This window comes from Pseudopipra pipra, chromosome 2 (genome assembly GCF_036250125.1).
Source record: "Pseudopipra pipra isolate bDixPip1 chromosome 2, bDixPip1.hap1, whole genome shotgun sequence".
In the NCBI taxonomy this organism is placed as follows: Eukaryota; Metazoa; Chordata; class Aves; order Passeriformes; family Pipridae; genus Pseudopipra; species Pseudopipra pipra.
In genome coordinates, this window is record NC_087550.1 from 5,358,404 (window position 1) to 5,373,293 (window position 14,890).

The 14,890-nt window shown below is 36.9% G+C and overlaps 1 protein-coding gene across 6 annotated transcripts in view; it reads right to left on the reverse strand.

The window, feature by feature from the left end:
* EPHA6 (EPH receptor A6) overlaps positions 1 to 14,890 on the reverse strand; it is a 446,467-nt gene that overhangs the window by 72,219 nt on the left and 359,358 nt on the right. For 4 of the 6 annotated variants that reach the window (XM_064643664.1, XM_064643655.1, XM_064643648.1 and 1 more), the window contains one exon: positions 12,404 to 12,526. The exons of the other annotated variants lie outside the window; for them this stretch is intronic. In XM_064643664.1, coding sequence (XP_064499734.1) covers positions 12,404 to 12,526 — 123 coding nt within the window. The remainder of the gene's footprint in view (positions 1 to 12,403; positions 12,527 to 14,890) is intronic. 6 annotated transcript variants of the gene reach the window in all.

The following is a 14,890-nucleotide window of genomic DNA, read 5'->3' on the forward strand; positions in this document are numbered from 1 at the left end:
AGATGGAGCTACTGAGCTTTAAACAGTGCCCTTAGTTTCCTGTGGGTAATCCTTTGGCACTACAGACTTTCCAGAAGCTCTTCTGTAAGGTTTTCTAAAGCTTCATGGGCTCTCATTATGGCTTTAATGCTCCTTAGATTCATATCCTTCAACACAACTTATTTTCACACTTATTTTTAAATGCAACTATTAATTCTCCTACATTTTCTCACAACATATTTGCCCTCCAAAAAAATTCCTACTGTATTTACTTTTTCCTCACACCCTATGCTCCTATAAACTTCTAGGTTAAAGTGACTGTGAAATGTATGCATATGCATTTATCTGTGGATTTAAATGAAGAGACTTCAGTATTTTTCACTGGATAATGCTTATGAGTTTTTAAACTACTCAGTGTGGTCCTTGAATGACTTGATGTGCCTTAACACAAAACCAGCTCTTCCACATGGTAGCACAGGAATGGCAGGATTCACACCAGAATAAGTAGCATTTTTCTTCAAACAGGCTGCTGTATATCAGAAGACATATCATATCATCAATAAATTTAGTCTCTTAGGCTGATAGCTCCCCACTGACTCAGTCTGTATCACTCAACACCCTTCCTAAATTTCAAAAATGAAACTGGCTCCATCACTTGATTAGCTCAAGCAAAAGTCTTAAATCTGGATCTGAACACTGACTTCTCAAATAATCTTCTTTTAGTGTGACAGCACTTGATAAAAGCCACCCTATTTTGACTGCAAGTTTAATGTATCATTGAAGCTGTGTATTACAAACTGGATTGTGACAGTCTATACAGTGAGACTTTCAGTCAGCACAGTGTTTGTCTTTGGAGGACCTGAACATCAAAAATGTCTCAGCTGTTGTTATGGTTGCTTGAAGAAATAGTAGGCTATGGATGACATTGGCTGATGTTACTTTCATTTTAACTGCAAAGAGCAGATATCATCCTTTATACCAAGGTACGATTTGAGTCCAGAAAAACTTGTCTGTGGTAAAGCTCCCTACAAACACAGAAAACTGCTTTTGTTTCAAAGAGGACTACAAAATCGACTTTGAAAAATAATACTAGGAGATTTCTGAACTACTGTAATGTTTGTCTCTAGACAAAGAGAAAAGACAAAAGGACTATTACTTAGATTATAAAAATTCATGTTGTTCTAAGGGTACCGAGAAAGATGAATTCCTCATCCTCAAAATGAGAACAGGAATGAATAAATGAGAGGAGGTCAGAGAAGTCTCTGAGACAGAGAAGCAATTTTTGATTATTTTATCCAGGGGTAGGCTAATGCAATGTTGGAAGGCATTGAATTATTATCCTAGGATTGCTTACACACACAAATCAAAGACAAGTTAAACAGGTTTAAGAACAAACAGCACTGGGATGCAGATGGGAGTTGGGACAACAATAGGAAGGACATCAGTGTCAAGATCCACATAAGAGGAGGTGTGGAAAAAGGACTCTGAGAAAAGTGTCAGCTGAGGACTTGGAATCAAGGAGCTAAAAACTGCAGATGTTGCTGGAGGAGAGCACAGAACTTCTTGTTTGAATTGGGGAGGACAAAATAAAAAATATTTGAAGGTGGATTCAACAATCAAATCAGTCAAACAAACCAGTCCTGCAGCAGTTTTAGATACCTGACAGGGAGTATTGTGAGAAAAACCAGTTATAAAGCAGAGGAATTACAAAGTGTTCTGAGGCAATAGGTCTTAACCCCAAATATGGATTTTACATACTATGTATATCACATTCACAATTTGCAGCACATTAGTGTAACAGATTTATCATTTTACTACAGACTCAACAATATGAAATTATAATCATGACACACACTGACACCACAGCCACATTCACTGCTTTCATATTTTTTTGTGAAACTATAAATATTCCCACCCCAGATGTGTGATATTGTCTAAAGCAGCTTCCCCTCCTTGCACAGGGAGTGACTGTGGCTCTGGCAGATCCATTTGAGTCCTGCTATCTCAGAAAGCCAGACTGAACACGCAAGAGCAATATCAGTGCCTGGAATGATGCAGGGAAAGACATGAATTAAATTTCTCAGAACTTAGCTGAATTTGTAGAAGGTGCAGGGGTTATTCATTGTTTTGATGCAACTACTACCTTGTTACAAGAGGCTGACTGGTTTTGACTACTTTCCCTCAGAAAGTTCTTCACTGGAATCCTCCCGCCCAGCAATGCCATTTGAATAAAGCCAGTGTAAATGACAAACAATCTGTATTGATGTTTCAATCAACAGAATGTTTCAATCTTGTATTTTCCATTCATCAATCTGCTTGACATTTTTTTAATAAGCAGGAATGCAAAAAAGAAAAAAAAAAAAGTCGTACATTGCAGAATAGTGTAAAATACCGATAATATCTAAAACTCACATCATATTTTTTATTTATGCATTTTTTCTCACAACAAAAAATTTTGATAGCATGTAATTTAATTGAGTGCTAGACTGATGAATAAGGAGGAGAATTTGAAGTGTCATATCAATGGCAAAATATTCAGCTTGTTGTCTCCTGTTGTCATTTTAAATAATGCAGTAGAGCCTCCTTTAATGAATTTTTTATGTAAGATTAATCCTCCAAAAAGAATAGTTAGCACATGTTTCTTTTCTGCAGTTTCATAATGAAATCTTTAATGCCAATTACGGGAGTAGGCCTGTTAACATAAACACAGGATATTTATTCTTCCACTTAAAACAGCAAAGAACTGTTCTCTAGTTCCTATAAGAAAATCCTGCTCCTTCATTTCTGCAGATCAGAATTCATGTGTCTCAGAAAAATCAGGCTTATCAGGCATCTTTTCATTCCAAAGCCATGTTCTGCTTCTGGTTCCCCACTAACTTATCTCCTGCTGAAGCTGGAGAGATAAGACAGACTCAAACACAGGGTCACACCCTTAGTCCTGTGCCTTTCAGCACCTGGACAGCAGACAGAGAACCCACAGGGGAACTCTGTCCCCACTGGAATGCCCAGGGCCTGGAAGACATTCCTGGATCTCCCACTGGTTTTGTTCACTGCATATCTCTTCAAATAAGAGAACCACTTGCCATGGCACTGCAGCTTCTTCTCTCCTGTTACTACTACTAATGCACTGATATGCATCAGAGGAGAATTAATTTCAGTGAATTAAAAAAAAATAATAAATCCCATAATACAAAATTGATGGAGGAAAAAAGAAAGAAAGAAAACTAAAGACTATGCAAAAAGCAATTGAAAAAAAATTCTGCTGGGTTTTACATTGTTAGTCCACACTAAGACACATGAAGCCAATGGGACTTTTGCTGCAAGCCATCCCACTTGCATTACAGACTTACATCACAAAAGGTCCCTGACTAAGCAGCCTCAGAAAATAAAAATTGCAGTTCCAACCTCCTTCTTGAGACTTCAGGAGCCAGAAGAGTTAAAAGGATAGCACTAACATACATACATCCTGCTGCTATGGGAAATCACATAGATAAAGCTTCCTTATCTTGCTGTTAGTGCTCTTTCTATTTTCCTGTGTCTATACACCACTTATCATTAAAGTTAGTTCAGTAAAGGGAAGATACTTTTGCAAAATCAATAAATAACACAAAATACATGAATGATCATAAGGTATTGTCTAGTTTTCAGTAAAGTATGGCCATACAGCTGTCACTGCCAACTGAAGAGAATGCATTCTATCAACACAACATTGTTGAAAATCTTGTTCTCTGTTTTTTTAAATGATATATTACTGTTTATTATAGATTATTTATTATATATTTTTTATTGTTTTCTGTAATTATATATTAAATACTTTTCCCTTTAACCCACTGGTAAGAATTTATGCCTGGTGATGTGTTTTGGAATCCAGGAAAAGTCTGTGTGTATACTTATAAAATACTTTCTCAAATGTTCTAGCCCTCCCCTCCTGCTGCAACCAACACTGTGAGTGGTTCTCCTGGTTTCTCACATGACAAAAGAAGAATGTGCTTTGGACAACAGAATTTTTAGCAGCCTCTGTCATGTTGTTCCTGCAACCCTTAATTCACATAAATTCTCCAGTGGGCTTGCAAAAGATATTCTGGATAATTTTGAGGAAAGAAAAGTGGAACTGCAAGGAGAAAGCAGTTGTGTTGTTCCCATGATTTATTTTCTGATTCTTGTCTTTCCCTGAGAGAAGCAAATGGAATGCAGTAGAGAGTAAAACCAGAAGAAAGAGTTTTTGTCACTAGCCGGAGGTTGGGTACACGAGAGAGAAATAATGGCTAAAATTATGTTATAGAAATATATATTATATTGTAGAAAACAAAAACTGACACAATTTTTCCTCCTAAATTTATAGTTTACAAACATATATCTTTGAAAAAAAAAGTTGATTACTCCGAGTTTCCATTTGTTGGGTTGTTTATCTGTGTTATCTCTTTCTGCATATTAATAAATATACAAACAATATGGATGAAGAAAGTTCCATTTTATTCCTGCTGCTTGTGAATACTATAAGCAGAAATAAAAAAAAAAGAATACACTTTAATCATCAGGGTGAGGTGTCTTTTCAGAATTCAGCAGTACAGATGGAGGAGAACAAGAGCTGATGTGTTGCAGCCCAGTTTTAAAAGCTGCCACATTAACTATTGCAAGCGCATCTAATGCACCTCTTTTGAGAGCCTTACACTATTTTTCAATAAAAACCAGAAAAATAGCTAACTGAATATAAACAAATAAATAAACAAATAACCTATAAACAGAAAAATCCATGCTATGTATGGTGAAAAGATATGAAGAGACTTGGCTGAGGTATCACAAAACGCAAGTCCTCAGGCTGCAAAGAAAAGCTGTGGGAACCACCATGTCTGCAAACAGGGTGCACAAAGAGGCCTTGGCATTACCTCCAAGCTCCTCTGGTCCTTTGAGGGCACTGTGCCAGACTGGGCCCTCAGGATAAACTGATGTACTTTAAAATATAAACTGAATTATGACAGTTGCCCAGCAACTTCCACAGACCGTTACAACAGGTGATGTTTGCTTCAAAATCTTGGTCGTGGTACTCTGGTACCCTGGAACCAGCCAGTCATCTCCACACCTTATAGAGACCACTCTGCACTGACTTGAAAGAGGTCTTAAGAGATGAAGCCAGAAGAATGAACAGCGCTCAAGCATTGCATTTCTGACCATCTCATCTCAAATCTTCGGTTATTTCATCATGTTTTAAATGAAGAAATCACAACACTAAAGGCAGCATTTATCACTGGGTAAGCAGGAGGGAGGAGATGGATTAGTTTCTTTACAAGAATAGGCAATTTGTTTATGACCAGCCACAAAAAAATTTGGCCACTCAGTTTTAAATTATTTATGCTCTGGAGGAAGAAAACACTCAACTTTTTAATAGCACTGATTCTGTCATAAAGCTTTATATTGCTTGAAATTTGACTTAGAACTCCAAAAATTCTGGCACTTTTGCTTTAGCACTGAGGCAGAGAATAAGAAAAAAAATTAATAATAAATAATAAATTCTTTTCAGGTGCAGTCTAAGAAAGATACTTTTGCCCAGTTGGATTAACCTCACTATTTTTATTATTGAATTTCAGCATATTTCACTTAATCTAATGACATTTCACCCTTAAGTTACTCAGTGTTCTTACCAATCTACATCCTCTTGTGGAAAGAGGAAGGGATGTTCTTTGGGTAAAATTAAACACAGAGTGTAACTGCATCAATGATTACTTGCCCTGTTGACCCCAGAGCATGTAAAGGAATTCAAACAATGTGAAGTCTGTGTATTGGGAGCTTCTGCACTTCATGATACATAACAGACACTTAGAGAGTATAAGAAACCAATCTTACTTAATCTCTATTATGAATTTTCATATTATCATAAGTGTGTTGTATTTAGAAGTTATAAGCTACAACATAAATTTGAAAATGAGCAGAATTTTAAAAAAGCATACATAATGTTACAGTGCTTTTGTGTTTTAATAGTATTACAGTTAAAGTATTACTTTAATCCTATTCTTAGGTGTCAGTTTTTTGTTTATTCGATGCTGTGCCTGTTTATGAACTTTATAGGATTCTGACATGTCTTGCACTTCAGGATATCCTTTGAGTATTTTTTCCATTTAATATTTCAGCACACATGTCTTGTCCTATTTCCCTTTAGTCTACATGATGATTAAACTTGTAAGATCCCGAGCTGTACAAAACTGATGATCCACCACTCTTCCTTCATGAGAAAAGCATCATTTCTCATTTCCAGGAGTAGTGGAAGCCACATATCCACACCCCTGAAGTTTCTGAAACCCACAAAGGAAGCTTTAGTTGTAATAATGTGTGGAGTGCTAAATCCAAAATTAAGAAAAGAAATCATCATGAGTCAGGACTCCAACAAATAACATTATGCACTGGACCTAATGTTGGGATATTTTTGTGATCTCATGGGTTGTTTTTTCTTCCCTCTTTGAGGGTTTGTACCTTCAGGATGTGAAGGCACACATTCTCAAGCTTCTCCCTTCAAACTCTGATTTTGACCATCAACAAAAGTCAAGAGTTACAATGAAGATGGGTCAAGCAGCAAATTTTAGATGGAGAGGTTTTTAGACAAGTATACACATTCTGAAGAAATAAGAAAAATATGGAAACTCACTGACACATGATGAATGAAACTAAAAGCATTCATCTCCCATAGCTTAACTCTCATAACTCCTGTCTCCCACTTCACAAAGACTAAACCAATTCTGATTCTGTTTTTACATCAATGCTTTACCGCTGGACTAAAAAGGGAGTACATATTTTTTTCTTTCATTTTGAAACAAAGAATAACTGTGTCTAGCTTATTTACAAATACATTTCTCTGTGTATCCATCCTGCTCCTCCTGCTCTCCTCTTCAAATCTTTCTGGTCCTGTTAGTAATGAACAGCAGCTTGCTTCAATTCGCATGCTTCCTACAATAAATTGCCACATTTTCTGTTGCTGGACTTTTAAAAACATGTGACAGTAGTATAGATTATGTAAAAATGTCCACATATGCAAACGATTTTTCCTGAACTTCTAGGACTTAAATGTTTGGCATTGTTGGGATGACCATCTGAACATGAAATGAGCTATTTAGCAAGGGTGGAGAATGAAAAACCTCCTCTTATCACGTCCTGCACTAGAGCTTAATCCCAGTTCTCCAGTTCAAGCCAAACCCTAATTGATCAGCACAAAATGTTTCTACTTACTGCTCATCCTTACTTTGGTTCTGAAGTACTTACTGCCTGCCTAATGGAAAAGTCCATGTACATTTGGACTTCTATTCTCAGAAAATATATGCCATTATGCATTAGCTGTAGGGTTTATAGGCTGGACATGCCAGTGAAATAGCAGGGAGGATAGAAGAATAAACTGAAAGAGGCATTTGGTTCAGATATCCTAGAAAATACCTATGAAATAGAAGAATCCATTTGTTAGTAACTGAGAAAGAATTAGCAATTTTCATTTAACGACAAATACAGCAGTGTAGGTGCTGGAATTCAGAGTAGGGGAAAAATGTATTAACTGGAAAAAAAGTTTCTTTTCTCATTATTGGAGTATCATAATTATAGTTGAATTTCACCATGTACAATTGCTCCCTGATGGTTCTTGTTGAGTAATTTCGTTCAATAAGAGTCTGTCAATACAATTCTTTCAAATGTCAGTTTATACAATATCAAGAATAATGGGCTCACTCAGGTGCACCTGGAAATTGTAATAAAACATTAATTTTGGACAAAACTCATAATCATCTGGTTTAGTACTCTACAGTTATCTCTGAGTTTTTTGAGGAGCTCCCTGGAATAAATGCAAACATTACAATCTATGTTATACAACAAGCCACAAATAACCAGGTAGTAAAGTACTGAGAAAGGAATATTCTATGTATAATGTACTTTATGAAAAGTCCTGTTATTATTTAGTCCAAGACAGGAGTGAGTAAACTGTTCTGTATCACTTCTACGTTTCTGGAAAGTAAGTGCACCCTCATTTCTTGCATGCAATATATTTTTTGAGGTTCACAAGGGTGGATTGTTTTATCAAGCCTAATTTTTTTTGCTTCCATTTTTCCTGGATAATTAACCATTGCAAATTAAGTGGTAGGAAATAACTGATGCTCATACTTCATTAAAAAGGTCACTTTGGGATACTTTCACAGAAGATTCAGAGAGGTGCTCTGTGAATGAAACAGGGAACAAGGGTCCAGCTGCTGACCATGGGGAGATCAGAGCAAACAATGATGGTCATGAATATGGCAGGAATAATTTTGATGGTTTTTCCCCCTTTCCTGCCAATGCAGTTTGAATGCTGAACAGCATGACGGGATCTGGGAGGTTTGCTTAACAGGAACTTTTCCATAGTTTTTAACTATGAGGCTGACACTCATCTCTGGTTCTTGTCAATTAAAAAAAACCCAACAAACTCGGGAAAGGAGTTTAGCTTGAAAGGAACAGTAAGAGAAGTATTAGTTGTCCCTTCCTTTCTTTCCAGCTCAGCAAGCTTAACAACCTGTCTGGCTCTTCAAAGACAGCAGCACACTGTGAAGTTTTCTGTCTGTAACTTCTGCCAGGCAACCTGGGCAGGCATTTACACAACAAACCCCTTCCACATCACTTTAGTCAAGAGCTGCAGGAGTACACAGCAAGAGTAGTAACCTAAAAATTTCCTCAAAATGGAGCAGAGAACACTGTGCTGAGCTGGAACTTGAGGAAATAGATGCAGCAATTGCAATTTATCATTTGGGTTTTCACAACATATGTTCGTGTGTGTGTGTGCAACAGGAAGGGCTAAGCTTCCATAGCTTATGCCAATGTATTTATGATGACGAGTGTAACCTGCTAAGTGGTTTAAGAATTCTATTTAATATATTCAAGGTTATCACTTGACAAAAGAGTACTGTCATTGTAGTCCTGCATCAACTAAGTCATGTGAATTTGTACTGCTAACAGGTGGAATAACTAGAAACCAAGTAATTTGTGACAGAAATGATGGGTAAATCAAAAGGAAGCTATTGTCTGGAAATGGGCTTGTTTTTGTAAAAATCCAGGATGTATTTTGGAGGCCTGCTGAAAGCTTTGCTTCTAGTGAAACAGCTGTATAGCAGTGACAGACTTTCAATGTAACTATCAAATAGAAGAACTATTGCTTCAGCAGTTATGTCTAGGCTTAAAAAAACTCCATTTAAGGCAATCTATTTATGCAGAAAGATGTAATGTCCCATCCCAGCAGCATAAATTAATCCTTAAATTGGCTAATCTTTAAGTTCTCTTTTTGCATAGGAGAACCTCTGCAGACACCAAATCACATAAAACTGAACATGAGCTGTCAGTGCAATGGTAAAAGAAATACACTCCCCTCAACTACTGAGTGATAAGGAGAAAGGGAAAAAAATGAAACCAACAGCTCTGCCAAGCTGTTTTCCAAATACTTAACTATATCAGCTTTCCAGTGTAGTTCTGTGTTTCACTGAAACCTCTGCGGTGAATTTTGCAGAAAAAAAGATGTAAAAGCATTTTGTCTTTAGTAAGGAATAAGTTTTCTGAGTATTTGGAAGGCAATCTACCACTTAGCTTGACTTAAAAGTTTTGGTAAATAAAAAGCATCTCATTATCTTTGTTCCCAACGACCCTAATAGCAGAATAACGCCGGCATTTTAAGTCTCCCGTGTAGTTAAATTAACTGAAATCTTACACATTGATGCCATTAGGTTCTAATGCAGCAGTTGTTAAATGTGAAGTACTCCTGTTAGGCTCTGAAACTTAGGGTCCAACATGAGCCCCTCATCTCAGATAATGGGGGTGGGATCACTGTGCCATCAAAGGCAGGTGTCGGGTGTGCTGCCCTCCAGAACTGACACACAAACAGTCCTCTTGCTTTTAATGAGACAGGGACAGCCTGAGACAGCATCAGCACTGCGATGGGCAGCTGAATTTGCCTGCCTGCTGCTGTTTTAAGAGCCAAACCCTTTGGCTCTCTAAGGCCTAGAGAGAGATCCTTAACTATCTCTCTCATCCATGTGAACAGAGATATCACTGCTTAAATCCCTTCTTGGAGCACTGTTGCTTTGGATGTCTCTGTTCCAGAGAAGAGGTCAGGTGTTCAGTGCAGTGTTTTTCAATACAAAGGAACAAAGAATACATCCTTTCCTTCTCTGTACTTAAGTGATTAAGGATTCAGTGATGAACACATATTTTCCGAATCATGCGCAGTAAGAGATTCAATTCTGACTCTTTCGCATCCACATCAGTACCCCCTTGTGCAGACTTGAGTTGGTTTGGGGTTTTTTTCTTTGTTTGTTTGTTTTTGGTGTGGGTTTTTGTTTGTTTGTTTGTTTGGACTTTTGGTTTTGTTTTCAAAAAATGCAGTGAATGTTTTTTGCCCACAGGTGAAGCAAAGCTGGTTTTAGCAGTCTAGAGAGTTATCACAAAATGGCAATGTCTTCCTCTGGTCATCTCTGATACAAGAGAGGCAATTCAGAATTAAGATTGTGCTTAATGTAGATACAAGTATGATGAAGTAAAAAAGAAGAGTTAAACAGCAACACTACAGGTAAGATACACCTGTTAAGAACAATTTCTGACTTGCACTGCAGAGTTTGATGCCACCTAATCCCCCACCATGCACAAGAACACGTCTCATCCATTGGATTTATCCCAGTTCTTTACTGGCTTTCAACTATGTGACAATCCTCACTTTCCAGAAGGTGGGAGTCTCTCCCTTTCTATGGGGTTGCTGCTTGGCTTGGTTTTTTTTGTTTGTTTTCTTTTTTTGTTGTTGTTATGATCAAACAATAACATTTATCTCCATTGGTTTGCTAGATACAGGTTACACATCCTGTAGTAGCATTTCCAATTTTTCCCTGTTTTCAGTGTTTCATCAGACTGAATCAAAATTATTAGTAAAAGACATTGAGCAGCAAGGCATTATGAATGAGTTTTACTAAACAAACCACATTTAAGAGTTTTGATTTAAGTCCAATAAATGTGATAAAAAGCTTTGCAAGCGCTCAGAAAACAACAGTCCTGAGGGCCTTACAAAATAAACTTGTAGGTAGGTATGTAGTTGAGAAGCCAGTTCATGGGTGCAGTTAGGCCATTTCTAATTTAATAGAATCAGTGGGATGCTCTATACAACACTATGCTCAAAACAGAGAGTTTTATGGGGCATCCAGTATTTCCTCTTTGACACTGATGTATGGTTACAGATACCTGTAAAATAGCTAAGGGCCATTAAACACTCAGAGATATCCCATGGAGAAACAAATATGGAAAGAGTTTTGAAAACTGTCAACAAAAGAAACCCAAACGGTCATTAGAAAAGACATCAAAGCTTCTGAGAAGCTTCTATTCAAAGAAAGGAAGTAAAAAAAGAAATAATACCAATTGAAAAAAAAAAAAAGAAAACAGTCATCTTGTATTAGTGAGGCCTAAAATTATTGCAATAGATAAAATGGGGCATAGAGAAGTAAAATTGTTTCTTTTGTATAGCAAGTCAATAACAGTTTTTCAATCTTCTCCCTGCTTTTACCATATCTTTCTTCTTTAAGAAAAACTTTAAGTAACATTAGAGGTGAGGTTTCCTGAAAAGATACAAGTGTGACATTTAGCCCATGTACAGATTCATTTTACATAGAAATATATAGTTTGGAAAGGAACAGAACTGAACTCTGATCCAGTTATAGCTATAATTGAGATACATGTATTTATTCTTTTGATGGAAGATGGTGTTTAATGGTTCCAGAAGAGAATGGATAATACATCCTTTCTTGGAATGGATGCCTCTAATCTGCCCTTCTATCCTGTTTCAGACCAGTGTCTGACAGCAGCCTGTTTACCTGGAATGAGGTTACCATTCCTGGCCTACACTCAACCTTATGCCAACCATCTGAGCTCCCTTGTGCCGTCATGAGGTGGTTTGAGATAGAAGTTGAAACTACAAAAGCCTACAGAGGATTCAAAAGCTGTATTAACACACAATTGAGTTATCCTTCTCCAAATTAGTTTTGCTTCCGTGTTTTAGCAAGGGAATGTAAATTTTTAGGCAAGAGTCACAGAGTCACATAAATGCTGAGATTTTACAGTGGCATTTTTAAAGTTATCTTTCTTTGGTGCATATGGACATGCTTCATGAAATGTATGATTAGAGCGTACCAAGCCTGCTCTTCCAATATTTAGGTTGGCCACTTCACTACAGATTAGTTTCCTTCACAATTTCTCCTTCACATTGATTCAGGAAAATGACTAGTTCCCAAAAAATAATAATTTTTTTCATTTCCTTTTGGTCCAGCTTTTTATTGGAAGGAACATTTAATCTCCCTGTTTGACCAATAGCAAATTTTATTTCCCTAAGATGTGTGGAGAGATGGGGCAGAAGGTGAAAGAAAAAAATCGATGTGGGGGAATAGGCTGGAATACCTACCAGAGGAAATGCTGGGGGGTAAAGATCCACCTCCTGACACTGGATGTGAGGCCAGGATGCTATTTAAAAATCCCGCCCTCAGGAATCTCGAAAGAGACTTCACCCCAATGGTCGGAAAGGATCCTTTCAAAGAGATAAAAATGATCATTAATTAAATGACTTGTTCTTTGGCTGACAAAAGAAGTTGACTGTTTAAAGAAAGAACAATCAAATCTCTGCAGTTAACAGTGGTTTCACTGGAATAGATTTCATAAAAAGCAGTTAAAAGTCTTTGTTTGCTTTTTAAACAAGTCATACAATATACGGCTTTAACCAGAATAAGGTTTTCTGCATACTGTGAAAATGGAGAATTCCAGCACTTCTGTGAGGAGCAGAAAAATTTGATATTTCAACAGCAAATTACACCTATGGGATATTCATAATGCATTCCAAATGACTCTACCATGGAGGCATTTGACAGTTGTGTGCACAAATCAAAGGCAGACCAGTAGAGGTGAAGTTATACCAGCAAAGCTATTGTGTTAGTTATACTAGTATTCTAAAGCCACCACTTGACAAAAGTCATGTCAAACAAGGGGAAAAGGGAAACAGACTTTGCAGCTGCCTTGTGTCAGGGCAGCTACATCAGTCAGAGCTTCTGTCACATCTCCCAACACCTGTCAATGTATTGATACAGGCAAAAACCAGGAGTACAGACAAGGCCCCTTTCTGCTTTGCTCTCACTGGAAGATTAACACATTTTATGCTTTCAGTATAATTAACTGTGTATTCTTCTCATTGCCTAAAAGCACAAGGAGTCTTTAGCATTTGATCCAGCTTCCAGCACAAATACAGTGATCTGGAAACATCATTTCAACTGGTTCACGTTAGTGCTCAGTGAATGAGCATTGAGGGTGGATCTGAAATGAGAGCTCTACATCTTAGTTAAAGGCAGAGAGTCAAGATTTTCCCACTTGGCAATAAATTTAAATTGACAGTCAGAATAATCTGTGTATTTTTGCAAGTGCGTCTTGTAAACACCCATCCAAAAGTTTAGGCAAGGGCAAGTTTGATCTCATCATCTTGTGGGTATTTCAGAGTTGTTCTTCTAAGAGTCTGAAAACATCTTGATCTTTATACACAATGAGAAAAATAAGTGGCCCTCAATCATTGGGATTTTTTTTTTAACTACTAAGAGTGAGGAAAATTTACCCTCAAAACACACATGCATTTGCTGAACTCAAAGTAGCCTAAGAGAGCTTTGAATTTTTTACTTTTATTTTCAAGCTAGAGTTCTATTGTTTCTCCTCAATACACTTTTCCTCTAAATTTGTTAATTAGACTTGCTGCAGTCTGTGGAAAAAGAATTCATTTAATTAGTGTTCTAGATGAAGTACTTCTATATCTGGTGGCTAAAGATAAGGCATAAAAGTTTTCCCTCTGGCTACTCCAGAAAAGTCTTTGGCATTCTTGTAAAAGTGTTTCTAAATTCCATTACTTTAATTTTAAAATATTTGCAGAAGTGATCATCGATAGACAGTACAGAATGCAATACACAGAAATCCAATTTTAAAATGGAAAATTGTTCCATTAACTCCAAGATGTTTGGTACTAAACAGCATCTTAAAACATAAAGTCTAAAAAATGAACATACGAAGACTTCCCATATAAAACAGCTTCACTGTTTCAAAATATAAATTACACCAACCATAAAGTACAGCCACTGCGAGTCACATGCCATATGTACAGACCTTCAGAAAACCCAAACAGCTTGAGCTTCAGAATTGACATTTTCCTTTATTTAAATGCTGTTAAATTGCAAGTAACTCAAGCTTCCTAGCAGTCTTACAATAAGTAACTTTGTTATAGGAAATAATGAAGATAACTCCAAGTTTATTTCACTTATTATAAATATTCAGAAATAAAACCAAGGAACAACAAATTTAAAGCAATTAAATCTGTTAATACTAGAGCTAGAGGGCTAAAATTATTGAGGTTTTACAATCAGCAAATAACTAAAGGAATACATATAAATAATGCTTTTCACACTTTTAAGTTAGGATTCAGTTGCTTAGGTGTAAATGCTTTGTGCCATTTGAGATTCTCTAGAAAATCTGAGACATTCACAGTTAATGTGACTTTACATGATTTACACTCTTTGAAAGTGGCAGTGAGAGGCAAAGCAGCAGTTGGGTATCTAAGAGTAGGCACTTAGGGTCATTTTAGGCAACTGAATCCCACCCAAACAGTCTCCTGTCACCTCAGAAATGTCTCTGATTAGGTAGAACACAGAGTCAGAAGAACAAGACCTCATTTGGTCTCTTCCAGAAGTCCACAAACAGCTTGGGAAAAGGACAAGGTTGATAACATTCAGCCCTGATCAGTATCCACCAACAAAAAACTGCAGAAAAATGAGAGGTTGAAAGTTCATTCATCTTAAAGCGTGCATGGTCCTAAATTAAAATACATTGTATGCCCCAGAATGGACAGATGGATGCTTTTGGTTTT